Source organism: Chanos chanos, chromosome 6 (assembly GCF_902362185.1).
Source record: "Chanos chanos chromosome 6, fChaCha1.1, whole genome shotgun sequence".
Classification (NCBI taxonomy): domain Eukaryota; kingdom Metazoa; phylum Chordata; class Actinopteri; order Gonorynchiformes; family Chanidae; genus Chanos; species Chanos chanos.
In genome coordinates, this window is record NC_044500.1 from 13,051,599 (window position 1) to 13,079,386 (window position 27,788).

Below are 27,788 nucleotides of genomic sequence, written 5' to 3' on the forward strand. Positions count from 1 at the left end.
AGTGTTGAGCAGACAGATCTCTAGCTGACTCTCTTTTCCACAGAGTTCTCAGAGAATAAGAATGCTGCCTCTCCGTTCCTCACATTTACCTCGTGTATGATTTTCATATATATATATATATTTTTTTTTCATTTTTTTTTGTAAATTCTGTTGCCCTGTAGTTTTGTGCGAGCTGTTTTCTTCAGTCCCACATACACTACACACATAGGATTCTTTGTTCTGACTTCTTCATCTCTCTCTCTCTCTCTCTCTCTCACACACACACACACACAATGACATCAGTGCTGAGTTGTGTGAAGCATCCACCCCCTCATGCTTTCTCACATTATTGTTCTTTTGACAATATCCTGAGACTCCCTGAGCGGGGGTGGGGTGGGGGAGGGGCAAAGACCAGCTGGGAGAGAGGACTAGAGAGGAGGAGGAGGAGGAGGAGGAGGACGAAGAGCAGCAGAGCAGAGTCTAACACATAGCACTAGACCCTCTTGACCCTTTGCTCACAACCGTTCACATTCGCGTTGAGTCTGGTGATGGCTCACATGCTTTCCCCATCACTTCTTGTCGTGTTACCATTCAACTACATTTACAAACTCACGCAAAATACACTGCCCTGCTAATAATATATTCACATGAGTCACATCACATTCATATACGACAAGCACTGCTTCTTTAACTGGGAATAGAAGATTACATGCAGCATTGAGTCACATTATCTGAATGTACTCTGTGTTTGCACGCTTGATTTGACAAGCATAACCTCCTCAGAGCCCTTCCATTTCTGAAGAATGGATTTTCTGTGACTTTATGAAAAGCCCTAAATGTATATATGTATGTATGCATGTATGTATGTATGTGTTTTTGTTCTGTATTGCCCTATAGTAAGGCAAACTTATTAGATGAGAGATAATGAGTCCATTTGTTTGGAATGGCTTACAGGCTTTGGCTTTGGACTTTCTGATGTTTACTGGGTTAGTTTGCACACAGTGGATAGAAGGACACACCACCAGCAGCAATCCAATTTAAAAGGCTTTATTCTCAAGCCAAAGGTTATTTATGCTGGTCACTCCAGACCTGTAAGACCAACAGGTCAAGCCATAGAGATTTTACCCTGGAGTGACAAACACTTAATCCTTAGACTTACTCTGTCATACCAAACAGAGTCCAATGATAGAGTGACAAAACAGCGTTTTAAAAAAAATCACCCAATATGATTAACTGAAGGGAACTTTCAATGTACTAAGGATTCACATGGTGAGAAATCCAAGATAAATAACAAGGAAAAACATGACAAAAGAATATGCGAGGTTCTCTCACAGTCAAAACACTTTCACAACTTAGACTGAGACACATATGGTGAAACTGGGAATGTAGTCGCAGCCAAGCTTATGCCTCTAGACAGCCTTTACATAATCTCCCACCCTACACGCAGCCGCATGGAGATCCAATAAAGAGTAACAGAATTACTGAAAAAGAAATACGCTTATTCTCATCAAATGACCACTATGAAGTACACCCAAACAACACACAGACGCTAGAATCCCCTGCAGAAAGCCCCCCCCCCTCACCCCCCACCCCCATAAACCCCAGCACACAGTGCATTAGTGTGAGGGTAGGCCCTGGAGAACTGCATGGTCTGCTACGGTCTAAAGGCCATTCGACATCAGAAAGGCAAAGCTTTCCTCTGGAGACATCCATACAGTATTGATCTTCAGATGTTTCCTGCCGGAAGGATGAATTGACAAAGATCTCTAGGCAGGAGGAGGGGGGAGGTCCAACAAAACAGATACACACACACAGCCACACACACACACACATACACAGGCCAAATAAGGGATGTCACATGGCAACCATGAAAAATAACAGTTGACCTCTTCCCATGGTTTGGGGTGGGGGAGGGGGGTGGGGGGTCTATAAAGTGTGGTCTGATCATCAAGGTGACTTTCTGGAGCAACGATAAAGCTTTCTGTCGGTTTTTTTTTTTTTTTTTCATACGTAGATTTTTTTTTTCTTACAGCAGAAGACTGAGACTGTACCATATTTCTAATGTAGTCGACTGGATCAGCCTCTGTAATCACACTTCATAGTTTTTAAGTAATGTCTAAAAAGCCTGTAGCAAAAAAAGGAACAACAACCAATAATGGAGAGGAAACCTCTGTCAGTTAACTTGCCCACAGAACTGAGAGGAGGTAGTGGTTGAAAGGAAAACGGCTCTCACGGGAGGTTTTAAAGATCAATACATTAGTCCATCCTATCCCAGAGTGTGCGCTGGTATTTGAGCGACGAAGAAGAGGAGGAGGAGAAGGAGGAGGCAGACAGACAGACTGATGGAAACACGGAGGGGAGCGTTAGAGGAAGCTCCTCTCAGCGGGCGGACCAGCTAAAAGCACATTTCAGACCTCTTTGCTCCTCAGAGGAGGGAAGAAAGAAAGAAAAAAAAAAACGTACAACACAAGAATGGAAATCAGTCACTGAGTAACGGAAACTTGTCCCACTATACCCACTCTGAGTTGCTCTAAAACGACAAGGCCTTTGTGGTAGATTGACATGATGTGTTGATATGTCTCTTAGCAGCACCAGTAGACCATGTACATCTCACGCTTTCACGATTTGATTCAAATGATGGGAATGGACTGTGTCAGATAGATTATTCCATTTGCATAATGCTCATAAACTGATAGCATGTAGCACAAACGCCTTGTGTTCAGTCATCAGACTGTAGCTTGTTTGTTTTGTCATTCTGTTTGACGGCGTTAATAAGGATGCTTGAGATCTAGACCTGGGGTTTTGTCTGGGGTTTTTACTGGGTTCCTCCCTCACCTCAGGATTAGAGACTGATTCTAAGCTGAGAAATAGATGTGTGTGCTCTTCGGTTAATCAGAAATGCACGTTGTTTGGTTGACCTCAAACAGTCCTGACCTAAACGCCTCTGAAGCGCTGAGAGTACGTAATGCATGCATGTGTTTAACTCTGACACCATTTTTTTAACCGAAACAATGAAACGTTTTTTCCAAACCTGGGTGGTGTGAGGAGGAGTGTGTGTGAATCACACAACACTACAGGTTTCATCTGCCCCACTAACATCAAGATTGTGCTAAACCGGTGCATGTTTATGTATATGTATGTGTGTGTGTGTGTGTGTGTGTGTGTGTGTGTGTAGGTGTGAGAAACATCAGAGCCAAAGCCTGAAGGACTGGGTGGTGTAATTAATTGTATTCAGTGAAAACATGACAACTTACATATAGAGTGAACAAATGAGGATAAATGACTTTTGACAGGATATTCACCCTACTGACAAAAGGCAACATGAAGCACTTAAGTACAGTCTGTAATTAAAGAATATTTCAAATAGGCATTTGATGGGGAGACAGCAGTTAACAGCCTATTTTCACACAAACATCAGTTTCACAATCAGTCCAAGTGATACATGTGTATGTAAAAGTCTATAAGAAACAATATGATTCATTCAACACATACAATATAAACCCATTCAGAAACACAGAAAAACATTACAGCCTGACTAATACAGCAATAGCAGTCTTAGTATAAATATAAATATGATTCATTGTACTCTACTGAAATTACAGATGATATGTAATTAATACTTGTTAAAATGTAAACACATGCTTTTGATATTCATTTGAGTGTTTTGCCACCGTTACCTGAGATGATGAAAGAGAGAGAGTGCACACGAGCCCCAACCTTCTTTCACCCCTACAGGGGGTGGGCTAGACCCTGCCTAAAAGGGGTGAGAGCCATCGCAGAGGCCTGGGGCTGCTATTTAAGCTACTGATTGGCCGAGCAATGTCACATGACCTGATGAGTCAGCCAGATGCCGTCACAGGAAATCAGGCACTGGGGAGCAATATGACAATGAAGGCCTGTAGCCATGGCAACCTCTCCCTTGGCAGCCAAGGCGAGTGCATGTGTAAAGGTGCAGTCGCATCCCCGGGAGATGCACGCAGGGGAAATGGGGGGTAGACTTTAACGAGTGGAGTTTCCCAGCACTGGATCTTTAATATTTCATACAGTCTTACATATACAGTCCTTTGTGTGCAGAAGCAGCCTTTGAATCTGGTTCAGTTGAGGGTAACAGAGTCTCAAGGCATTTCTGACAGAAATAGAGGAGCTATACTTAATAGAAAGAAAGCAACATACACTTGTTCATCTGTCAGTCTGTGTACTGCTACATAATGCATTTCTCTGAGCTAATCCGCTAATGCTGAAGTTGACGGGGTGGGAGGAAAGAACAGACAAAACAGAAACACAGCAGAAGTCAATTCCAGTTTAGTCAAGACTGGGAAGATATCCAGAATATTAGGCTAATGGTTAAGAGCAGGCCCACAGGGTTTTTAAGAGTTTAGAAACGGCCCATATCCTTAATTGATACCACCAGCATCAAAGATAAACAAGCATGCATTCCTCTCGTGTTTTAAGGAAATACTCGACCACAGACTGTATATTCATGGGATGAGAACTGCTCTGGGCCACAAACAGAACACATCAATGCACTAGAAACAGATCAGCATTGGTAAACACTCACACATAGTATGCGCGTGTCGACGATTCCAATCTGTTTCATTTGAATTCGAACATTTATCTGACAGTCTCTTTTAGAATGACTTATTTATTTATTTAAAAAAAAAAAACCATATCAGAGGTTGCATACCTGCAGAGCAGCGTTGGGAGTGAATGCTTCACTAAAAGGCAGACTGGCAAAGAGCCTCAAAGGTTGGGATTTAGACTCTCAGTCCTTCACTTACTGGGTCAGCCCTCAAACCGTTAGTCCACTACATCCTTCTGATATAAGATTACTGTAAGATTAGAAGATTACTCCCTTATTTCTCCCGCTGATTAAAGTTTGGCTGGGGTTTTTTTTTTTTTTAATGCCCTCTTAGGTCGGCGTTTGGAGACCTGACCGCGGACCAGGCGACGTACAATGCCCGACCGTTGTTTTTGAATGCAGTGAAAGACTAAACTGGATTTCACCCCGCCAAGTAAGGTTCTTGTCAAAGCCCCATTCTAATCTTGCATCTCGCACAGAAAGTGGTGGCTAATGAAAGTCAGTCAAAGGTTATATGAAAGAGAAGACACACTGTGAAGTGATCCCAGGAGCTCCCTCTAATGGGTGTTTGTCATTACTAACCTTCTGTGCCTCCATATAAAGACATTCTAACATGATCAGCGCTGCTTTCATAAACACTCCCTAAGTCTCGTCAAAGGAGGAACCCGTGAGAGTGGCATGAATTTAAACACTTATCTAACATAAATAAATATATAAATGAAGGAATAAAAGGAGAAAATAATCCTTTCCCAGTTGGTGCTGGCCTGGTGGGTGGGTATGTGTGTGCTGAGATCAGTAGCCTTAGTGTAGGTCAGTAGCTGAGTGATTATTCAATGGCATGTCAGCTCTCTCTGTGAACCCTGCTACTGGTGATTTCCACCTGCTCCAATCACTCACAAGTGACACAAACACGCAGCTTTGAGAGCTGGCAGCTATAGGAGACCCAATGTTACACACTCCTAAAGAGTTACTGGGTTCAGCCAAAACCAGACTCAATGGATTAAGTCCATTCATTTAGTTTAATAGGATAATAAAAAAAAAAAAGACTTCTCACCAGATACATACATAAAATAATACCCTTTCTGCTGGCCAGCATAACATAAACCACTCAATACAAGCAGAATTAAGTGAGATATCACAGTCAAGCTTGCAGCCAGTGTACTTTGCAGTTGTGTGATGTAGAAAGTGGAGTGAGAAATCCTGATGGTGTTAATTTAAAAGCATGGCTACTGTTGTTCTGAGACAGTACAGAAAGGCCTTCCTCCCATTAGCCTCTTAAGACCTCGTTTGTCTCTCTGACGGATGTTAACAAATGACAGAGAGGTGGTGGGGTGTAATTGCACAGGCTGTGGGAACTGGAAAAGGGTGGCGGATGGAAAGCGGTGTGTGAGAGAGGGGGGGGGGGGGGGCAGTGGTCAGGCTGCTCCTTTACTCTTTAATGAGTGTGTAAAAGCACAAGATGACGGAGCTCATTAAAGGGAGATTCTACATGAATTATTTAGCTTGGTCCAAAGAGCTCCTGTCTGTCCAACGACACCCCACCACCACACACACACACACACACCACACATCCACACCACACACACACACACACACACACACACACACACTGCCAGTAACCAGCTCTGAACACACTCAGGCTAAAAACTGTTTAGTATGGCTTGGGAGGTCAGAGCGCGATGGCATCTCTGGGTTAAAGGTCGTTTTTAAGCACTGATGTGGAAACAATGTTTCACGCTTAACTCTTAAATATTACAATGCTGCATGGCACAACTGAACCAAGATCAGCTTTAATAATGATTTGCCATTAATCAGTCCTCACGGACACTTCTCCAAAAGTGCAAGGAGTAATGAAATTTACGTGATACCACACATTATTTCTACAAATTCAACAAACTTAATCACATACTCAAATACTGAATAACAAACACACAGGTGATCCTTAACAGTTTTATTTGTGACCCAGAAGGAAAAAAAAAAAAAGGAACAAAAAAAGCAAAAGAATGCAAGACAGTTACAGTAACAGATACATTTTAGCTATGAAAAACAGACATTCCAGCGCAAATGACACATTTTACAGCATGATTAAGCTCTTAATAATCAGATCCTAACAGATTAAAAGTGGGTTAAATGATTTCTTCCACTTTCATTTCTGCAGCATCCTTTAGGTGAACACATGCCTGTGGCCTGTGCACGTTAAGCTCTTACAGTGAATGAAAATCTCTCACACAGTAACTGTAGAGATGATTTGGCATGTTGACCCCTCTCTAGGCTCTGGGCCTCATGTAACTTTGTGTCCAGAAATTCCACTAGGAAAACCAACATCTGAATCTGAAACTTGAATCTTGCGAAAAAGAAATTATTTTAATAGCAGGTAGCGAAATACACGATTAAGAAAGTATGAGCGACAGATTAAATATGTCAATCCCGTGACCCACTTAGAACCACACGTTAACGGCATTAAAATTATATCGACTTTCAATCACGCGAGATACGATGAGAACCGGACAGGAAAATAATTTCTAAAATCCCCTCCAATCCCAGGAAACAGTACATGGGTTTTGTGAGCATTAGCGACAAAGCAAACTGCACCTAAACGCCGCCAGCCTGTTTTCGCTTTGATGGTTCCGGTTTTGTGAATAACACGCGAGCCCACGGCCTGTTATCTTTCAATTTATGCCCAACACACCAAACACTGAATAAAGTGACAGATTTGAATGTTTGGCTTAGGAAGTCCACCTCCGAGTTAGACAGCGCTCAGATAAATAAGGTACCTATATGCCCTGTCACCAGAAAAATTGGGATCCAGAACCTGCATACCAATACACTACCAATTTTATTTAGTATCCCATTTACCATCATTCATTTTCATAATTAACAGCCATTTCCGAGTATGGCTGAAAAAAGAGGAGCTAAATTAAACTGGCTCTCACTACAGACTGATTCAGTATAACTTTCAATAGATACTTTCTGATTACTTAAAGATTAAATGTCTCATTAAAGTCTAACTGTATACATTACAGAGAATGGCTACAATAGTTTAAAAGCAAAAGCAAGATCACCCTCTAGTGAGCTAAAGGAGTTACTGCAGAAAGCTGAAGAAAGGACAAAGCTATAGGTTCTATGTGTGTCCTTGCCCTCACAGACACTGTGACATCACTGCCACATATCCCCATTGTCCCCGTTCTCATGGAAACGGTGCAGGTGATCCGAGTACCTGAGGGAGGGAGGGAAGAAGGTAAAATGAGAATGAGGAAAACGGCAATATCCGAATGATAATAAGACAAGACATTGTGTACGAGTGGAACACATGAGAAAATCACAGGGGGACTTCCTTGTCTTTCAGTCCACGGTAATAAAAATATGTGTGCAATATATTTTTGTTGCTTCACTCACACCAGCTCATAACAGTTTATTTGGCTAGAGATTTCCTTTCGGGGGACTGGTCTGCAATATTATAACGCAGTTTCACGCCGTCAGATTAAAAAGAAAATTCTGCCATTAATAGAGACAACAGTAATACACCCACTTCTTAGCACAGTATGCTGTACAGTCTCTGCCAATGCTCTCACTCCAGGCGGTTTTATACAGGACCTGAAGAGAGAGAGAGTGAGAGAGAGAGAGGGAGAGAGAGAGAGAGTCAGAGAGAGAGGGAGAGAAGGAGAGAGAGAGAGAGAAAGAGAGAAAGAGAGAGAGAGAGAGAGAGAGAGAGGGAGAGAGGAAGAGAGGGAGGGAGAGAAAACGGTCAATGAGCAAGCTTGGCACATTGACGGTCAAATGAAATTGACTGATGTCAAGGTTATATAACATACCAAAAAGACCAGGAGATGGAGGAAGAGAGTGTAGAAGAAAGCAATGGTTCTAGCTGTTTTATTAGACAAGATGACACGTCCCTGTAAAATGCAAACAGATTATAAACAAACAAATAAATGTTTGTGATTGACAGGAACTCATCATAATTTCATGATCTCTAAAAAGGACATTATTATGGGTCTTTATTACTGTATGTATCAGCTGACAAACAAGACAGTGTGTCAATCTGGAACAGCTCAAGAGTGACTATAACATATTACACCAAAAGCATGTGTGTTTGCCTCATGAGCCGTACGTATTTAGATTTGTGTGTGTGTGTGTGTGTGTGTGTGTGTGTGTGTGTGTGTGTGTGTGAGTGTGTGTGTATGTGTGTATGTGTGTGCGCGCGTGTGTGTGCGCGGATGTGTGTGCGCGGGTGTGTGTGCGCGCGTGTGTGTGTGTGTGTGCGCGTGTGTGTGCGTGCGTGTGTGTGTGTGTGTGCGTGACTCACGAAGCTGAGAGTAGCTTTGTCCCATGGGCTGAGGCTCAAATATCTTCTCTGACGCTCCTGTGGAAAAGAATTAGTTCAGCAGAGCATTACACAACAGCACTAAAGTCATATCAGCAGCATCTATGTAACTCACGCATCAACATACACATGTCTCAGGTCCTTATAAGAACATCACACTGGTCTAAAAGACTTTGATTTTTGACCGGAATCTGTTTTTCTTCAGTACCCAATGCAAATTTATGCAAATATCCTGTTTTATTTCAGTTAGGTTAAAATTAAGGTTAAATGTAAAAAAAAAGACACTTGTCTGTTGCAGGTCTATTTTCAGGGTGACAATGCAAAAGAGAAGAAGTGCTGAAACCCTCACCCTCTTGCTAAAGGAGGCGAAGGGGTCCAGTCTTTCCTCGTACTGGGAGGAGTAGCGCATCACTGTGTCATCAGTCCCTCCAGCCTGTACACACACACACAACCATACACAAACCACACACACACAACACACACACCGCACACACACACACAGGTCACACTGCCTTGATTTCACTGATTCAGATCCAATGTGAATTTAATATTTAATCAAAGGGAATTCAATACTCAAAGGTCTTTACTATATTAGGAAAACAAGTTCAATGCTCCAAACCAACTCTGGACAGTTGCTGGTATCCATAGTGTTTGACCAACAGTATAAGTTTATCCACGTTGACCTTACTTTTGATCCAGTAGTCATGGGGGGAAAAAAATCCCCACTTAAGTCAAAATCATCTGCCTGTTATGTCTAACCAGTCTATTACACTGAACTGACTGATGTTAGTTTCACTTTCTGGCCAGAGCACTGGACCCAGATCAGGAAACAGGCCGTCGGTGGACCGGTCAGAGATGGGAGTGACTGTGATGATTAAATGTTGTCGGTACGGGTCAGTACTCACTTTGGTTGGGTAACTCTGCAGGAACTTGATCTTCTCATATAACTTAATGTTGTCAGCTCTCAGACTGTCCAGCTCTGTCTGCAGGGCCTGCATCGTCTGCTGCATCTGACGACTCTCCTGAGAGAGAGAGAGAGAGAGAGAGAGAGAGAGAGAGAGAGAGAGAGAAAGAGATGTACTGAATTTCTTTTTTTTCATTACAAATTGGTAATATGTCTGCTATGGTGTAATGTATTTTTTGTTTGGGAGTAATGTGAGTGAATGGAGCTTTGGTGAGATAATATTGGTTTTTAGCAAACTCTTCACACATTTCTGGCGTATCTTCATTTAGCTTATGGTTCTCTTAATAACACGCATTCCATATGGTGTGTGTGTGTGTGTGTGTGACTTCACTGCAGCGTGTGCACTCACTGCCTCCAGCTCCTGGTTGCGTGAGCGGAATCTTTCTCTCTGACTGGAGATGATGGAGAGCAGAGAATCCATCTGACCCTGGGGTAACTCTGTCTGTGGTGCACCTCCCATGCCTGTGTCCGCACACCATCAGTATTAGTGACAGTGAGCACAAGAGAACAGTCCCATAGACAAAGTATACACACATAGTAACAGTTACCATGTAGACCCAAATGGTCCACAGACATCTGCATGTGTCTCAGTACAGCTCATATAGTCTTTGAGTAAGCAGGGGTTTGTCATTGTGTTGTCAGACTGCGTACCTGTGAAAAGAGCGGTGGCCTCTTTGATGGGTTCAGGGATCCTGTCGAGGTTAGTCAGTTCAGAACCCTACAGAAAAAAAAACACCCGACAACAAAATGAGAATGAATACTGGTGCGAAATGAATTGCTAAAAATAAATCGATCATTTTCCAGTTCGCTCATTCGAAAGTCATTTTTTTCAATCCACAACACTCACTTTTTAAATGCAAATTTAAAAAAAAAAAAATTTACTTTTATATTGCGACGGTGCTAAATTCGAGAGAATCACAGTTAGTGTGCTAGGTGACGCGTATGACTGGCGGCGTGAGAGAGGTACCTCGGCATCAGGGCGTGGCAGGGAGGACATGGTCTGGATGGTGCTCAGGTCGTGTTCCAGTTTCAGGATGAGTTCCTTCTGCTCGGCGCTGGTTCTCACTGCCGCAGAGAACTCCAGCTGCAGCTCAGCGTAGCGCGCTGGTGACATACAGCACACAATGCAACAAAGAAAACACACAAACACACACACACACACACACACACACACACACACGTGCTGAGTAAACACGCTTCTCAACACATAGTCTGAACACAGATATAGCCATAAAAGAACAGCGCATATAAAACAATGGAAAACAGAGAACACCCAAAGTCTCCCAGTTCCTGTACACATAATTCATTACTTTGTATTTACATATTTATAACTGACAGTCTGTTAATAAGTGTAACACCAAACTATGATGTACTGAATATGCATGCAGATATAACACTGAATGTTTTTCAGCTGTTTCATTGACACACACAGGAATTTTAAGATTCAGTTTCATAGAAACAACCCCACCCACCCTCACATGCCTATGAAAATGTATAAGTAGGTCAGTCAATATTCCCCCCCACCCCCCGATATGATCTGAAAGATTCATCTTACCTTTCTGTAGTTTACAGTATGTTATATTCTAGGCACAATGACATTTGACTAAAAAGAGAAAAAGGCTTAGGATGGAACAGGTTTCATTATTTAAAACGAGAGTCAAATTAAGGACATATCATACGTCAAAATCTTAATTTTTTTTTTTTTTTCGATTTTTTTTTTTTTCATTTATTGGCTAGGTCAGTGAGCATTTCCTCAGACTCAGGCACACACGCACACACACACACACACTAGGGTCTCTGTGTATACGGTAGTTAAACAGGGCTCTCAGGCAGAGGAGTTGTGCTGGAGAGTGTAGCATAAACAGCTGCTGAGGGACCATATGGAGTTGATCTCATTAGCGCTTAGCGCTCAGTTAAGTGTCTCTCCACGGGGACTCTCTCCACTGTCTGCATCAGTTTGCAGTGCTCCCCAAAGAGTGCCCATGATGCTTCATGATTTTATTACTGACAGAACACGGCTCCAATATCAACCACAAGCGCGGGCTTCCTGTTACACCATATCAAATATCACAAACTCACTACATACACCGTGTTTCTCGCTCGAATTATCATGTTTACCGTGTTTGTGTTTGATGGCAAATTTGAGCTGAAGACATCTGTGTGCGGATTTAATTTGTTATGAAAATGGATGAAATTACCACCCTCAAGAATGACACCCGACACACTATGAGTTTATAAGACATCGTATTTGGTTTGGGAAAAAAGAAACAGAAATGGTATGGTTGTGGAGTGATGGCACTCCAAACGGACTGGTGAAATGTCCAAATGATAAGACTGTACATTCTTCAGTACATCTGTGCGGGTCTGGGAGCATGACCAGCTGTAAAACCCACTGTCAGTCAAACGTTACCAAGTGCCGAAGAAGAATGACTGTTTTTCTTCATCTGTGTTAAATCAGCTGTATGCTACCCACACAGCAATGTTCATACCCCTGCCCACCCCCCCCCCAGAAATATTACACATTCATATATATATATATGAAAAACACTCAGTTTTAGGTCACTACTCACCCTGATCATTTTCACCAGTGCCTTGTGAGACCAACGCAAAGAAAGAAAAACACATGACACAACACTTGTGTTTGTATAAAAGATATTTACTTCAATTATCACACCTAGGGTGCTAGTGAATAAGAATAATCATAATAATAATAACAATAATAATACATTGTGAAGATTTCTTACAGTGATATTGCTTCTCCATATGGTATAAGGGACTGTCTTACAGTGCTGAGTACAGACTACATGACACGTTAGAAAAAAAAAAAAAAAAAAAGAGGAAAAAGATTTCAAACAAAGTGACACACATACACACATACAAACACACACACACACACGCACGCAGGCACGCGTGCGCACGCGCACACACACACGCACACGCGCACAAAAGGGGGGAAAATAAGGGAAAGAAAGAAAAACAAGTCACAACCCAACGCATGAGGAGATCCTGAAAACCACTGAGGGACTGAGGTGAGGAAAGTCAAAGCACCTTCCATTAGAGATACTCATGCAGTCTGATTTGAGCTACGGCATAGCGAACCACACGCAGGGTAAACGGGATGGGTGCGCAACCGAGGGTGAGGACGTTTCCGAAAAAAAAAAACCCAACAAAAAAAAAATCAAAACAGAATGATAGGAACCGATCATCAAGTTAAAACTCAGTGTAGTGACAACCTGATAGGTTCAAAAATTCAAAACAAAAACAAAAACAAGAACAAAAACATGAAACTGATCGTACGGATTTCGAGGCTTCTACTCAAGACCTACAATGGGCTATATGTAAGAGCATGATATGTTACTGGATTTTTTTTTTTTTCTGTCTCTTTTCTTAAATCAGTCTATTCAGGTGGTGTCAAGCGAGAAGTGGGAAAAAAAAGGCCCAATAATATCAGAAAGAGACACTCATTATTAAAACAAACTTGGAGAAACGAAATATGAAAGAAAAAAAACCAAAAACGTTTTGATAGCTGTTGTTAACCCAAATCCTGTACAACACAGCTGTGTTTAAATAACACACACACACACAAAAAAAAATCAGCTAATACTTAGCAGAGTATGCAAATCTGCAGCTTAAACCACTCGGCGCCTCTGAGGGAACTCATCAGGCACACGGTGCGAGTCAGCCCACACTCCCTCTCCCTTTACCTCAGTAACTACTCATCCGAAAAGACTAAATGGGAGTCATTTGGTGAAACCCATGACCTGGACTCCTGTAAGCCATCTTGGGTTTTCTACCGCTGAGTTTTCAGCTGTCTTTTGGTGTCGGATGGGAAACTGAGTTTTCAGCTGTCTTTTGGTGTCGGATGGGAAATGTCAGAGTGGACGATTCTAAAGGCAGCCACAGCGCAACATGGGGACTTGACCGCTGAATGCTCGACTCAGTGCCTCTGTCAGACTCCCGGGTCTTTTTCTGCTTTAACAGTGGGCTTAACAAAACTTCAATGTGAAGTTCCAATTTGGTAACAAAATCAAATCGTCTAAGTTTCAAAAAGAAAGAAAGGAAAGAAAGAAAGGAAAAAAAATATCACACACCAAAAAAGAAGCTACATTTTGAACAACTGAGATCTCCAATCAAACAATTATATCTGTGTGTGTATATATATATACACTCCCTTGTATAAAAATGGCGCCAACAGACAATAACCTAAATTGGTTTCCAAGTTCCAGGGAACCTTCTAATTAACTTCATTATTTGGCATGAATTTGTCTTCCATTTTATTTCATTACACAAATCACAAAAAAAAAAAAAGAAACCTGTCGAGGTGCTCTTTTTCTCTGTTGAAGATATTTAAAAATTCCATACAGCAGGAGTGGATTTTTTTTTTGTCCTGTTTGTCCTTTTTTTTTTTTTTTTTTTTTTAAAACATCTACTTACAGATATTTTACATAGGTTCAAAAGTGATCATGAGTCTTGGACTGCGTGCATGTATTAACCTGTTAGTAGTAGTGAACGCAATCACACAATAATGGACGAGGAAGCTACATTTCCCATGAAAATGTGAGGGCTGAGACCTCTGGCACTTTAAGGCTGTGAGTGGGTGTGGCCCAATAACCCCCTCCCCCTTTCTTCTTTTTTTTTTTTTTTTTTTACATTTTCCCCCCATTAATAAAGTAGTGTCCCGTTATCTGAAACAATCCGCTGAAAAAAACACCTCCTCTAGAAAAAAGTTAGAAATCTGACAGGGTGGCAGTAGTAAAGTGATAAAATCTGAGGAGCCACAAAACTGGCGAGTAGAAGTTTGAATATTTTTTTTCTATACATATATTCCCCCCCCACCCCTATTTTTAAATTACAAATGACTAATGTTAATCTCTTGTATACAACAGCTTCCGACAAAGGTCTAAGACCAGGTTTAGGGGCTTGAATGTACAGAATCAGAAATCAGGCGAACTGATTTTTTGTGTTTTGATTAAATGATTTCTTTTGGATCTAAAGCTCAGGTTATGTTAACCAAAGTACATAGGGCAAGGGTCAACAAGAAAAGCGGGGACTTTATCTCAAAAGGACACCATGCACTGACAGGATAGCAACCTCAGACACAAAACCAGGACAGATACACACAAAATGCCACTTACATCATGGGTAGAATCTTCCTGCTTCAGATACAAACAGCTAAAATACAGGATGTGAGACACACATAGCAGCAAAGCATTTTGGACTGTGTCGTTTTTCTCCGTGTAGGAGCTGTAGCTGTAAAACCGCGTGTAGTCGGGGATATGTTAACACAGCTTAATGAGTTCTTGGCGTCTCTTTGGTAGAGACTTGATCAGGATGAAGTGTGTGAGAGATGGTGATCTGGTTGCTGATATGAAAACTAGGAAGGATAACCCTCCTCTCACTAATTGCCATTGCTCTAGAGGAAATGTGATCAAAGGAGAACCCCCCCAAAAAAAACCCAAAAAACAAAACAAACAAACAAAAAGAAACCTGCACTGTTCTGTACTTGGTTCAGTGACTGGAAAAAATCTGGAGTCTAACCCAGAGCGACTGACCATGCCGTTCATACAAACTTCTTTAAGACAGCGAAACAAGAGGGAGACAGGAACTATATAAGCGTACTAACAAACCTCCACTGTAATGCATAAAGGTCAGAGGGTGAGATTCACTGAAGTGCCAGGTGTAAAATATCCGATGAGTGGCACCAGACCAAAGAGCCACGTTACTGTGTGTGCATATCAGAGTTTGGAAAAGTCCTTTCCAAAAGAATCCGCTTACTAACAAAAAAAAACACGTTACAAAACAACTGAGGTTCATTTTTGTCCTGATAGAGAGACCAGTGTTGCCATCTAAACTTTCACCACAACTGCAGATAAATGAGGCATCTCTCCCCTCCCTCTACACACACACACACACACACACACACACACACACACACACACACACACACACACACACACACAACCACTAAGAATGATTAACAGCTCAACAATTAATAGGATATGTCTTGCTGGAAAAAAAAAAAAAAAAAAATTCTGTACAACCTTGTGTGACAGTGTATAGAATACGCGACTTAACTCTTTAGAAAAACAACTGGGTGACAGTTTCCTGAACTCTCAAAAACACCCAAAAAGAAAAAACAATGACCTGCCAAGATTTCGCTGGTGACACTGACACGGTGATAGTAATTGTAACGACAAAACTTTCAGACGGTGCGGCCTTGAGATGCTGGAGAAATAAGAACGATCCCAAAAACACATGGTCGCAGTTCTACAACGCCCCAGTGTGAACCAGTGTTGCTATTTCATGTCTATGACTGCAGACGACTATCACTTCCTTAGTTTCCCCATTCTCCTTTAGACCAGAGTAGTTTCGGACCCGTTCTCGACAGCAAAAACCAATTTTCAAGATTAGGCTGGGGCGTACACACGGTCAAGCGTGCTTCCTCAAGAAACTAGCGATCTGACAAAGCAGTCCAAAAACAAGAAGTCAAAAGTTTCCACCTTGGCGTGGTTAGCATAGAAATACTCAGAAATGCCTCTTCTTCCTGAAAACCAAAATAATTTTTCTGCTGATATAAAGAACAGTAAAAGAGAGACACCCATTCCCTCCCTCTCAAAGAAGTCAAACATCAAACAGATATTAAAACACAACTACGTATACAAGTATTTACCATTTCTCTCCTTATTAGTTTTGTGTGGGGAAATATCAAGTCTTTAGACTTTAGATCAGACGTTTGCTCTTTTGACACTGATAAATTATGGGAGGGGCCTCTGCCGTGAAAATGTAAGTGTGTTGAGAAGTGCTCTCTCTCTGTCTATGTTTGGAATGCAATACAAAAGGGCTCCTAAACTTGTGCATCCAAATCACATTGATTCTGGGCATCAAATGATTTTGCACCAGGGCTAATTTCAGTAATTTAGGTGAGAGAACAATGATTAATCTCAAGGAAATGGCATAGATGCATTCTGAGGGAAAAAGGATGGAGTACAATGGACAAAAGGGGGGGGGGGGAAGGAGGGGGTGTGCATGAACAAATAGAAAAACATCTCACAGAGCTAACCAAGGTGCTCACAATCACGCAGTAACCCGTTTAAGTACATTATTTGGTTTCTGTCATAATTTTTGTTTCAAATCACTGTTAATTTGTTTGTTCAGACCAAAAAAAAAAAAGAAAAAGAAAAAAAAGAAACAAAAGATCACTTCAAAACACAGTGGCTTGACAAATCATAAGTTTAGAATCTCTAAGGAGTGAAACAGGAGCAGGACAATCCAAACACAAGCCTCAGCTTACACCTGATCTTTCAAACGAAATCCATTCAAGTCCTTTAGTTCAGTATTTCAAATCAGTGTTCAAACAACGTGTACATCTGAGAACATTACAAATAAGCCTTGAACTGACCAGTCAGTATCGTGGGTAACAGCAAAACACAAGTAAGAACAGTCAGCTCTGAGTTCTCATCAAGAGGTTGGGTCATAATCTAAATTATAAACCAGAAAAACCAATAAAACAAGTAACAACAGACATTCTGCACAGCTCCACTCATTATGCGACTTGTTCAACGCGAGTGTCCAAAAAAGAAAAGGAAAAAAAAAGGCAACGTATAACTCTTTGTGAAATTTATAACATATGCTTGACTATCAACATCTGGCCAGTAACATGCCTGCTTTTGATTCCTAATTCATATCACCTGATGACCTTTACAAGCAAAACAGTGACCATTAGCTGAATGCACAATAACTATAAAACTAAAAGATGAAAAAACTGCTACAACTGCAAAGTTTGTGATTATAGTAGATACCGAAGACTTATGGAACCTTAAAACATCTTAAAAGATGTTCAAGCCCTTGGAACCTAGACTGAGTGAGAGGAATCGGGGGCCACGTGGTCGAGCAAACTCCAGCAGGCTACGTGTTCATTCACGTCAGCGTTTAAAAGATCGATTTTTTTTTCCTGGTCTGACAATTAAGAAGAGGGGAAATGACACATCGTCCTCTAGAGAGGAGCTCAAATCGTCAACAACCAAGCAGTAAAACCCAGTCGATGTTATATCAAAGCTGACAAGTTAAGCCTGTTCATTATTTTGCCACAATGCTTTTAACAGGGTGTGAGCTGGGTGACATACCACTCTTGTTTCTTATTTAATAAAGGCATTATGTCCAATAACACCATCACAAGGCGTTGTACGTAGAGTAATGTCGAACATTAGATAATAAAGGAAACTTAGAGTGGCTATAAAAAAATTTCTAATGTCTCTTCATCCAGACTGAATTGTTCTTTTACTGCATCGGTTTAAGGGCCGTTTGTCTATTGAAGGTGACAACGCTGGCTGTCAAGGCACTGAGATGTCTTCACATCATCTGGTGGGCAAATATTCCTGTTCCCAGACTGCTTTAAGTGCTTAGTTCAATGTCTCCATGCAAGTGCAGCGATAAAAACCAATATCCGTAAATTGCCGAGAGGACCTCAGCGCTCTTTTGGTCTTGTCGAAAACAGCATACGTTTAAAAGAACCCTGTGGCTCACCATTATGACTAAAACAGAATCTCAGTTAATTGTGCTTTTCTGAACACTATTCGTGTATGAATTATGACTCCAACAGGAATGAGGACTCTGAACTCCTTGTTTTTTTTTTTGTTGTTGTAAGGTTTAGAAGCAGAAGGCAACGAATTCAAAGGGATGGGTATTGGTTTTGAGAATGCGTGTGCACATATATGTTGTCTGAATCCCTTCAAATCTTTGACTCATTAGGACTTTGAGGTGGTCCTGCACCTATGATTGGCCAAATTAAATCACATGACTTTAGCGCTGATACGATGGTAAGCCATAGTGTCCTTCTCTGTGTAAGTAAAAGGGGGATGTGAGCCACAGAACCTGTGCTGACGGTGTTTCAATGTTTAAAAAGGCAAATATACCCAAGAGCCGAATGGGGTCGACCACAAATCTCAGATCCTTGTCGGGGAGAGATAAAGAACAGAGGGCATTTAAGTGCTATCTTGGGCATTACTGGTGTAGCTTTTACCTGCTTTTGACAGGATTGTAGTGTAATCTCAGAGGCAGTGAATGACGCAGCTTAAACAAGTAAAGGCATTTAGAGGGCTGCCTTCCGCCCTAAAGAGCACAACAAGAAAACTTAACCACTAATACCTATAGGAGAAAATGCCTATAGAAAAAAATAACAAGGACATAGTTTTGACTGACAAAATAGCGTTGAAAATGAATTTATCTTCCAAAGAATTTTGCAAAGTTTGTGCTTTCATCACAAATTAAGGCTGCTCAGTCACATCAGTGCCAATATCACAGCTCTCTCTCTTTTTTTTTTTGCCAAGAGGACAAATTCGACAAAAACAGATCACATGACAAACCATACCTGTAAGTGCAATAAGACCATGGGCTAGGCTATTTAGACGGTGCTTAGCAAACTGAACCCAGCGCTCCGAAATCCTGCTTTGTAAAGTTTTACTTATAAGTGCTTGTAAGGACAGACCAGGTTGTTTATTCTCCCTCTTGAGTAATGGCATAAGGTACCGCCAGTGAATGAACATGTAGCCCTGCCAAAAGCTACTCTGCAATAAAACTGGATTTGATTGGATAAGGCCTGTATGACCACTGAGATGATGGATACTGAGATGTCCATCAGCGCCCCCCCCCCCCCTCCCTTTTTTCCGCCTTGTTGTCTAGCTAGAACAGAGATATGTAACAAAGCGACACAGGTCAACGGGTGAAACCGAAACACGGAGCAACTATGAGTCAGCCCTCGGGACTGTCTATGGTTTGATGAGGCGGTCTGAAACTGAACGGACTCCGATGATAACAACACCACTGCGCTAAAACTCTGCCTTGACCCAACCATCCTGATAGGCCTGTAAAACTCTAAAACAGGACTACAACTTTTCTTTTTTTTTTTCTTTTTTTTCAACAGCAAGTCCACAACGCCAGTGTACACAGGGCCTGAGAGGTACAAAACACGCCAAAAAGAAGAAAAAAAAGCTCTCTCAAAGAAGAGAGGAGAGAGAAAAGCAAACGGATGGAAAGATTAAATGAGAAATCTACAAAAGATATTAATGACTTTCCATGAGATGTTCCGTACTCTTGTCCTTATGAGGAAAAAAAAAAAAAAAGGATAAAGTATCAGATCATTGATTCAAGAACAAAAGAAGTTTGCAGCTTTACAGTTCATCATAAATGCCATTGTGTTCATTTGTGTGACATACTTAAATTTTTCAAAGTGATATAAATGAGTTAAAATAATCTTCAGAATTCATTAATAAACAAGTATGAGAACTACATCTTGTAAATATAACCCAATACTGCCGGCAGTCTATCAGTCTAAAAAAAAATGTAACTTGCCATTTTATAATCCAATACACAATTAAAAAAAAAAAAAAAAAGATAAATCCAAATAAGACATCAAATGAAAAACAACAACAAAAAAAACAGCACCTATAAATAAGCAGAATAAATCCTTAACTCTATGTGTTGTTTCAGGATATGGCAATAAAAGGAACCTAAATAATAATAACAACAATAATAACAACAATAATAAAATCCACTACTTCATTAGAAGTCTAACGATGATAATGATCGATAAAACAGCTTATGAGAAGAGAGAAGGTGGCAGTTCTGCACTCCGTGTGTGTGCAAGTATGTACAAATAATCCCACACAGAGTCATAAAAAACACTTCTCTCTTGCGCGAACACACACACACGCGCACACACACGCACACACGCGCGCACACACACACACACACACAGAGGTGAGGCAGTGGGCAGGCAGGCACTGAGAGAGCTTGTGTGAAAAGGGTTCAGGCAGGGTAACATGAGTTTTACCAGATTTTGGGGAGCACCACTGTCCGAAACAACAGCAGTGTTCAAGTTGAGAGCCACAAGGAAAAACAAACAAACAATCGAACAACAAACAAAAAACCAACAAGTATTTTCTGCATATATCTGTAAAGGGCAACCTGGAGAAGATATGTTTATAATAACTGAAATATGTGTGATTATAATTCACCGAAAAATGATCAAACAAACAAATCTCGTTTCACTTTATCCCCTGTAGGCAGAAAATTTGTGGAAAAAAAAAATTGGCTGGGGAACATAAAGTGAAGGGAAGAATTATGAATTTCACCAAGAGTTCTCAGAAGAATACTTTGGTATCAGCAAACTCTATTTCATCTGTGCTCAGGCTGTCTAGACACAATGAATATGTAACAGGTACTCAGTAACAATAAAACTTAAATTAAAATAGTAAAGTCAGTCAAAACTACAGTTGTGAAGCAGTTTTGTCTTAAGCGTTTGACTCTGTCCAATCATAAGATACCCTTTACAGAGATATGTCACGATTTAAAAGCGGAGGCTGAGAGAGAGGAGATTAGGGAGTGCATCGATGACTATTTGGTGAAGGAGGAGTTCCATGCGACAGGTTTCTCCTCTCTCTCTCTCAGTACATGTGTGATTAAGATAATGCAAAAAAGGGGGGGGGGGGGGGGGGGGCGGGGGGGCTGAGAGGGGAGAGAGAGAGTTTTTGTTATAATACACACATATACAGAAACACAGTGGACACCTCTGGCACCCAAAGCATGACCCTCCCACAGTACTAATGAGGATGCCTGAATCTTGGAGTGTATGTTTTTTTAAATCCTTTTTTTTTCTTTTTTCTTTTTTTAAAGTGAGCTGTGCATCTCTTGGTGACCACATAGAAACCCCCCTCCCCCCCCCCCCCCCCCCCCCCCCCGACACACACACACATCGAAAAACAAACAAACAAAAAAAAAAACCGATCACAAACTTCTCTTCAACCTTTGTTTTTTTTTTTTCCTTTGTCCTGCCTCACACAGTACCAGAGACATCTACTGTTAATGGAACTACAGCTCCCAGAATGCAATACTTCGCAAACCCACCATAAAAGCGGTGCCAACGTGATCTTTCTCATTTAGAGTTTCTTTCTTTCTTTCTTTCGTTTTTTTTTTTTTTTAAAGCAGACTTTTTGTTGTCCTTCAAACGACTTATGTTTCATATCTCTTCATGAGTTGTTCGGGCCATTTTTTGTTTTGTCCCCCCCACCCTCCCCCCTCCTTGTCTTTTTTTTCTCCTGAATGGGATCTAGAAAAGACTTCTGTGTTTTGAAATGTCCGCTCTGGACTAAAGCGGTGTGGACCCAGCTGGTCTGTTAAAGCTGTGAAGTCGATGTGCACTACAAGAGCTCTACTTGACGAAATATCACTACGTCAGCTACAACAACATTTTTCTTTTTTTTTCTTTTTTTTTTGTTCCTTTTTCGTTTCCTTGCATCGAGTTTCTTGTTTGTTTTTTTTAAGTTAAAAACTATGTGAATTAAAGTGATTTTTCCTTTCCAAAACACTAACTTTTTTTTTTTTTTTTTTCCTTGTGTTACTTTCTTCTCCTAAAAATTCTCAAACTTGTGTTTGTTTGTTTTGTTTTGTTTTTTTTTTTTTTTCTTCTTCTTCTTTTTTTTTTTTTTTTAGAGTCAACAGACTGTGCAATCTCTTAGTGGCAACCGAATTGCTATAAAAACTTGTTCTTCTTCAAAGGAATTTAAAAAAAAAAAAAAAAAAAAGAGAGAGAGAGAGAGAGAGTGATGCTTCCTGGTAGAGCGTGCTGAGTCGGAGATCCTTGGCCATTAAATGGCGGGTGGGATGGGAGAATGGGTAATGCTCGGAGGTTCAAGTCCATCTTTTCCCTCCTTCAGTAACTAAAGTAACAAACGCTTGGCTTGGTTTTGTTCTCATCTTCTCTTGGTTCCAATCCTTTTTTTTTTTTTCCAGCCAAAAACAAAAAAGGTGAAACAGAAGAGAGCGAAAGGAAAAAAAAAAAAAAGATGCCCTTGATAAAAAAAAAAACAAAAAAAGTACGCACAGATTAAAAAAAAAAAGGCAAAAATGAAAAGTGTAACAGTTAATCAGCTGAATGACAGTGTGAATATTTAAATTTCTTAAGGAGAGGCCACAGTCCGTGGACACTTAGAGGTGACGGTTTAGCTTCTCCGCTAAAAGATGTTCCGAAGGAAAAAAAAAAAAAAAAGCCCTAACTTAAAAATAACCAGACAGGCGTCTGTCCTCAGTGCTGTCTGCTTAATGCTCTGGTTTTAATCGGAGTCTCCGGAGTAAAGTCGCACCATTGGCTGGTGTTGTTTTGTCTGGGGCCCTGTGGCCTGCAGGACGGTTAAGTGCTTTATCTCAGTAAGTTCCCTGAACAATCTTCGTCCAGGTCCTTTTTCTCGTCTCAAAGTTCATTATTCTTACTCTTCTTCTTTGCCCTCCTCACCCCTCATCTTCCACACACCTTTTTATTTTTTTTTATAAGTATTTTTCTTCGCTCAGACAAAAAAAAGAGTCAGTCTCGAAGATGGCCACGTTTGGCTTTGGCTATGCCCTCCGAGGTGAACCCTCTCCCTCTGGGGGCTACAGGGCAAGGGTTAGGTACGTGTGTGCGCCTGGGTATCGGTGTGTGTGTGTGTGTGTGTATGCGTGTGTGTGTGAAACGGGCAGGGTCTCAGCAGGAGAGGCTAATGGGGGGGGGGGGGGGAGTTGGAGGTTCAAAACTCCCATTCTGATGGCTCCTCTTTACTGGCGGCCTTCTCCAGCCGGTGGATAATGTTATTGAGGTTGGCCGCTTTCTTCTTTCTCAGGCTGCTGTCCTTGGGGTTGCGGGCGGCGGCGCTCGCTGCGGTGGAAGCGGAGGGCGCCGTATCGGAGAAAGCGAACAGGGCGAGGCCGGAGGGGCCGCCCTGGTCGCCCGTCTGGTTCCCGCCGGTCCCTGCGCCCTGCGTGGCTGAGGTAGTGGGTTCTTGCAGGGTCGGGGAGACGCACGACGCGGTTCCCGCGTTCCTGTCCTCCGCGCCGGCGGGCCTGTCCTCGGCCGGTATGCTACGCCGCCCCTCGGCCGCGCCGTCGGATTCAGTGCCGTCGCAGCTGTCTCCTTCGCTGGCTTTGCCCACGCGCACCGAGGGCGAGCCCCCTTCTCCCGATGCCCCCGCCCCAGCCGCCTGGATCTCCTCAATGAACAGCTCCCTACGGATACGGGACCTGGAGAGAGAGAGAGAGAGAGGAGCACGGAACATTTAATTGCAAGCGAGTGACTGAACATCTGCAGGTTTCAAAGTGTCCATATGTTCTTGAAACGTCTTAGTCTATTGGTCAAATTGTCCTCATATTTAAAAGAAAAAAAAAAAAAAAATCACATCTTGGTCAACTCTAAGCTAAATGCCTGTGACATATAAGCGAGGTTGGCTGACCTGTAGTTGTGGAACCAGTTGATAACTGTGCTGGTTTTGAGGTTGAGTTGGCTGGCCAGTTCCTCTATGGTTTTGGGAGAGGGGTAGGGCTTCTGCTGGTAGGCCCGTTTCAGAGCTTCCTTCTCCTCTGGGGCCAGGACCACTCTGGGCTTTTTCAGCTGCTGCTGGTGATGGTGCTGAGGACTGCTCCCCTGGCCAAAGTCTGCCCCCACCAGACCGCCGTCCACAGGCTGCGTGTCACTCAGAGAGCTGTGACGTCTCTTCATGTACGCTGAGGAGAGAGGAAGCAGCGCGGTTTAGATTTAAAACACACACATTTAATGATCTACCCTAGGAGAGAAAATAAGCACGGGCCATACAGAGCCGACAATGGAACAATGACATAAGAGAACGACCACTAGGTGGCAGTGTTGCCTCACTGAAGCATTGCATGGTAAGCTATCCACCCCGGCCGCACTCCCAAACACAGGACCCCATATTAAGTCATATATTGTGATTACTGTTCACCTGTGGCAACATTCGGAGCTACGTGTTCTGTATTTATAGCTCTAAACGACGTTTGGAAAGAAAAAAAACGTTCCTATTCGTGACCGCCGAGAACAGCCAAAGAAAGCCACGTTTCTGAGAGAAAATGACTCATTGTGATGGCATCATACTACACTGATTAATGCTCTAATGTTGGATACCAAACATGTGGTACTGCTTCACCTCAGTATTTATTTGTAGATGAATTAAAAAAAAAAAAATCAATGGTTCTTTTTCTTCTTTTTTAAACTTATGTGACCGTCAAATATTCAGTATACTTTCTCAGGGAGACATTTTATGTCAGACACCTGTCCCCGGATAACCCCCTTCCAAAACCATAAAACGTGGTCTTAAAAAAAAAAAAACATCACGCGAACATGCATGATCATCCAGTGGAGCATGTATTTAACTCCCATGCACAGCACAGCAGGACAACAGAGAGCTGGGTGTCACAGCTGTCGTCAGATCCATGGGCTTGTGCAGGCAGGGTCCTGGAGCCCCTACTGAAACACATTGCCCTCTCAGCCTGGCTACACCGAGGTCAAATGCCTGGTCTCAGGGTCCGGGTTGAGACCTCAGGCTAGGTCAGGCCCACTGTACTGTTATTAGGCTATTTAACGAAGCCCTGGTTGGCTGTGTGGACCCCCTCCCTCCCTCTCCCTCTCCATCCTTTGGGTGCACCACAGGCCTGTGTGAGGAGGGAGGTCATGTATTTACTGCAGTGGCTCTGGAGCGCTTGGTGGCACATTTGAGTCTTTGGCCTGACTATCAGCCTGTTCTCAGCCTGCCTGCCTGGAGGAGGTTTATGACTGTGCCCTGCACCCCAAACACACGCACAAACACACACTCACACACACACACACACACACACACACACGCACACTCAGTGGGAGAAGTTCAGAGCCTGCACAAGTATGAGAGGCACACACTAATCAGCAGTGTGAGAGAGATTTCTCTCCTTCTCTCTCTCTCTGTGAGGACGTTAATGAGCAGGGTGCAGACTGGCTGCACAAGAGGAAAGGAGCAGTAATGTCATTCCTAGCCTGAGAGAAGCGCTAAACAGGCCTAATCACTCCAAGAATGTTCACTTAGCTTTGCTTGGGTGAGAGAGAGAAGAGAGAGAGAGAGAGAGAGAGAGAGAGAGAGAGGGAGAGAGAGGGAGAGAGGGAGAGAGAGAGAGAGAGAAAAACAGAGACGATAATGATGACGATGATGACGATGAACGCATTGGACTTTGAATAAGCAGGGCCCAGCGAGGCCAGAGCCTGTCACATCTTATGAAGGAAGTGACATCGAGCTAGCTGATCAGGGGCGACAGCTTTTCCATGAGCGAGGGAAGGGGGAGGAGAGAGAGAGAGAGAGAGAGAGAGAGAGAGAGAGTGTGTACATGAAAGAATGGGAAAGAGAAGACAAACGGTCATGGACTGTTGCTCTTGTGCATTTGAGTGACTGAAGGAAAAAGGCCAAGTCTGAGTATTATACAATCTTGTTAATTTACGATTATAGAGGGTTGACCAGAAAACATACGGGAAAAATGCCGAACCCTGAACAGCAGTAGAGTCTGAGAGGTTTTGGCCATAAGACTGTGTGAGACCAGTCTTACGGGGAGCAGAGTCTGCAGGTGTCTGTTTTGTGCGCGCTGCTATACACTGATGACATGCTTTTATGGATCGTTTTCGGGCGGGAGGGAAAAAAAAAAAAAAAAATTCAGCACATATTTACACAATAGCTTTTTTTCCCTGCCGTGCTATACCGATGCCATGAAAAAATAATCTGTGTAGACTCTCTGACACACGCACGTACGCACGCACACACCCACCTTTCTTCTCCATGCGTTTCATGTCCATGAGTTTCTCCACGTTGCGGGGGTCGCTGAGCCACAGTTGCATGCGGACGAACGGTTCTCTGCCCTTCAGGCTCAGCTTGTGCCAAGGCTTGGGCCGGGCCAGCAGATCCGACACCGAACCCTGAGTCAGGCCCAAGATCGTCTCTCCGAACAAGCGCTGACCTGAAAGTGCAAACACACGCACACACGGGAGCGACGGTTAGCACGCTAAAACCAGCCAAGTTTACTCATAGCCGTTCTGCGTTCTGTATCGCCTTTAACTGTTTACTCTCGCTATTTTTATTATAAATGATTTTCAGCCCTGTTGGTCATTCCAGTACATTAATCTCTCACTCTCACGATAACACATCGTAACTGCTCGATCGGTCTATTTGTACTGTGGCATTTTTCCCGTAATTTTTTTCCCCCTCACTCTCTGTCTGCTAATTGACGGAGCGCGCCGCTCTTAAAAACATGTTTACGAATTGCAAAGCTTGCTTTAGTCATGAATAAGCTTTTGAAAAAGACATGTCTGCTTCTTGGTATGACAAAAAAAAAAAAAAAAGCTGATAGCTTTGACGCACAAATTCGGATGGAAAAAGAAAATGCTTTTTTTTTTTTTCTTCTCTCTTACAGTAATGTAAATACTCAGTTCCAAAAGATTCACGCATCAGCCTGTCTGGTTACTTTCCCCTCTATTTTGAAAAGCTATATGCTTCACACAAATAATTCATCTGAAGACATAACTTCATACTTAATGACTTCATTCAGTCAATGGAAAAGTGAACTCGTTCGTTTAATTGGAAAAGTGAACTCCTTGGTGTCATCGGAAAAGTTAAGGTCATTTCGTTTAATCGGCAAAGTTAAGGTCATATCCGTACTGCACAGACAGTTACAAACAAACAATAACAGCCTTTCATTTTGCAGATCTGAACATGCTCTTTCCCATTCATTTTCCTCAGAGAGCTTAGTGCACTGAGACGTGTGTGTGTGTGTGTAGGTGTTACTGTGGTGTGGGATTCAGTGGGTTAGGGAGACAGAAACCGAACACAGCTGAAGACGTGTGTGTAGGTTTTACTGCGGTGTGGGATTCAGTGGGCTAGGGAGACTGAAACCGAACCCAGCTGAAGCAACAGAGCAGAACCTGAGACCAGAACACTAGAATCTGTCAAAGCTGAATCAACTGAACCGATCAAACACACAAAAGGCGTCCGTGTCTCGAAGTTCGAGTGTGTGCATATGTGTATTTGGCCTGTTTCTGCGTATAGATAAGGCAATAATACAGAAGGGGCCTTTTTATTACTTGTTTAATTAGTTAGCAATATGAAAAGGTTTTCTCC

The 27,788-nt window shown here is 42.3% G+C and overlaps 1 protein-coding gene across 5 annotated transcripts in view; it reads right to left on the minus strand.

Moving 5' to 3' along the window:
• Positions 1–6,540: 6,540 nt before the first annotated feature.
• cux1b (cut-like homeobox 1b) overlaps positions 6,541–27,788 on the minus strand; it is a 115,362-nt gene continuing 94,114 nt past the window's right edge. For all 5 annotated transcript variants that reach the window (XM_030776496.1, XM_030776498.1, XM_030776495.1 and 2 more), the window contains 9 exons: positions 10,811–10,947; positions 10,495–10,561; positions 10,193–10,305; positions 9,785–9,901; positions 9,229–9,312; positions 8,862–8,918; positions 8,371–8,451; positions 8,088–8,152; positions 6,541–7,775 (listed from right to left, as the gene is read on the minus strand). In XM_030776496.1, the coding sequence (XP_030632356.1) occupies positions 7,715–7,775; positions 8,088–8,152; positions 8,371–8,451; positions 8,862–8,918; positions 9,229–9,312; positions 9,785–9,901; positions 10,193–10,305; positions 10,495–10,561; positions 10,811–10,947 (782 nt within the window). In that variant the 3' untranslated portion in view covers positions 6,541–7,714. The remainder of the gene's footprint in view (positions 7,776–8,087; positions 8,153–8,370; positions 8,452–8,861; positions 8,919–9,228; positions 9,313–9,784; positions 9,902–10,192; positions 10,306–10,494; positions 10,562–10,810; positions 10,948–27,788) is intronic.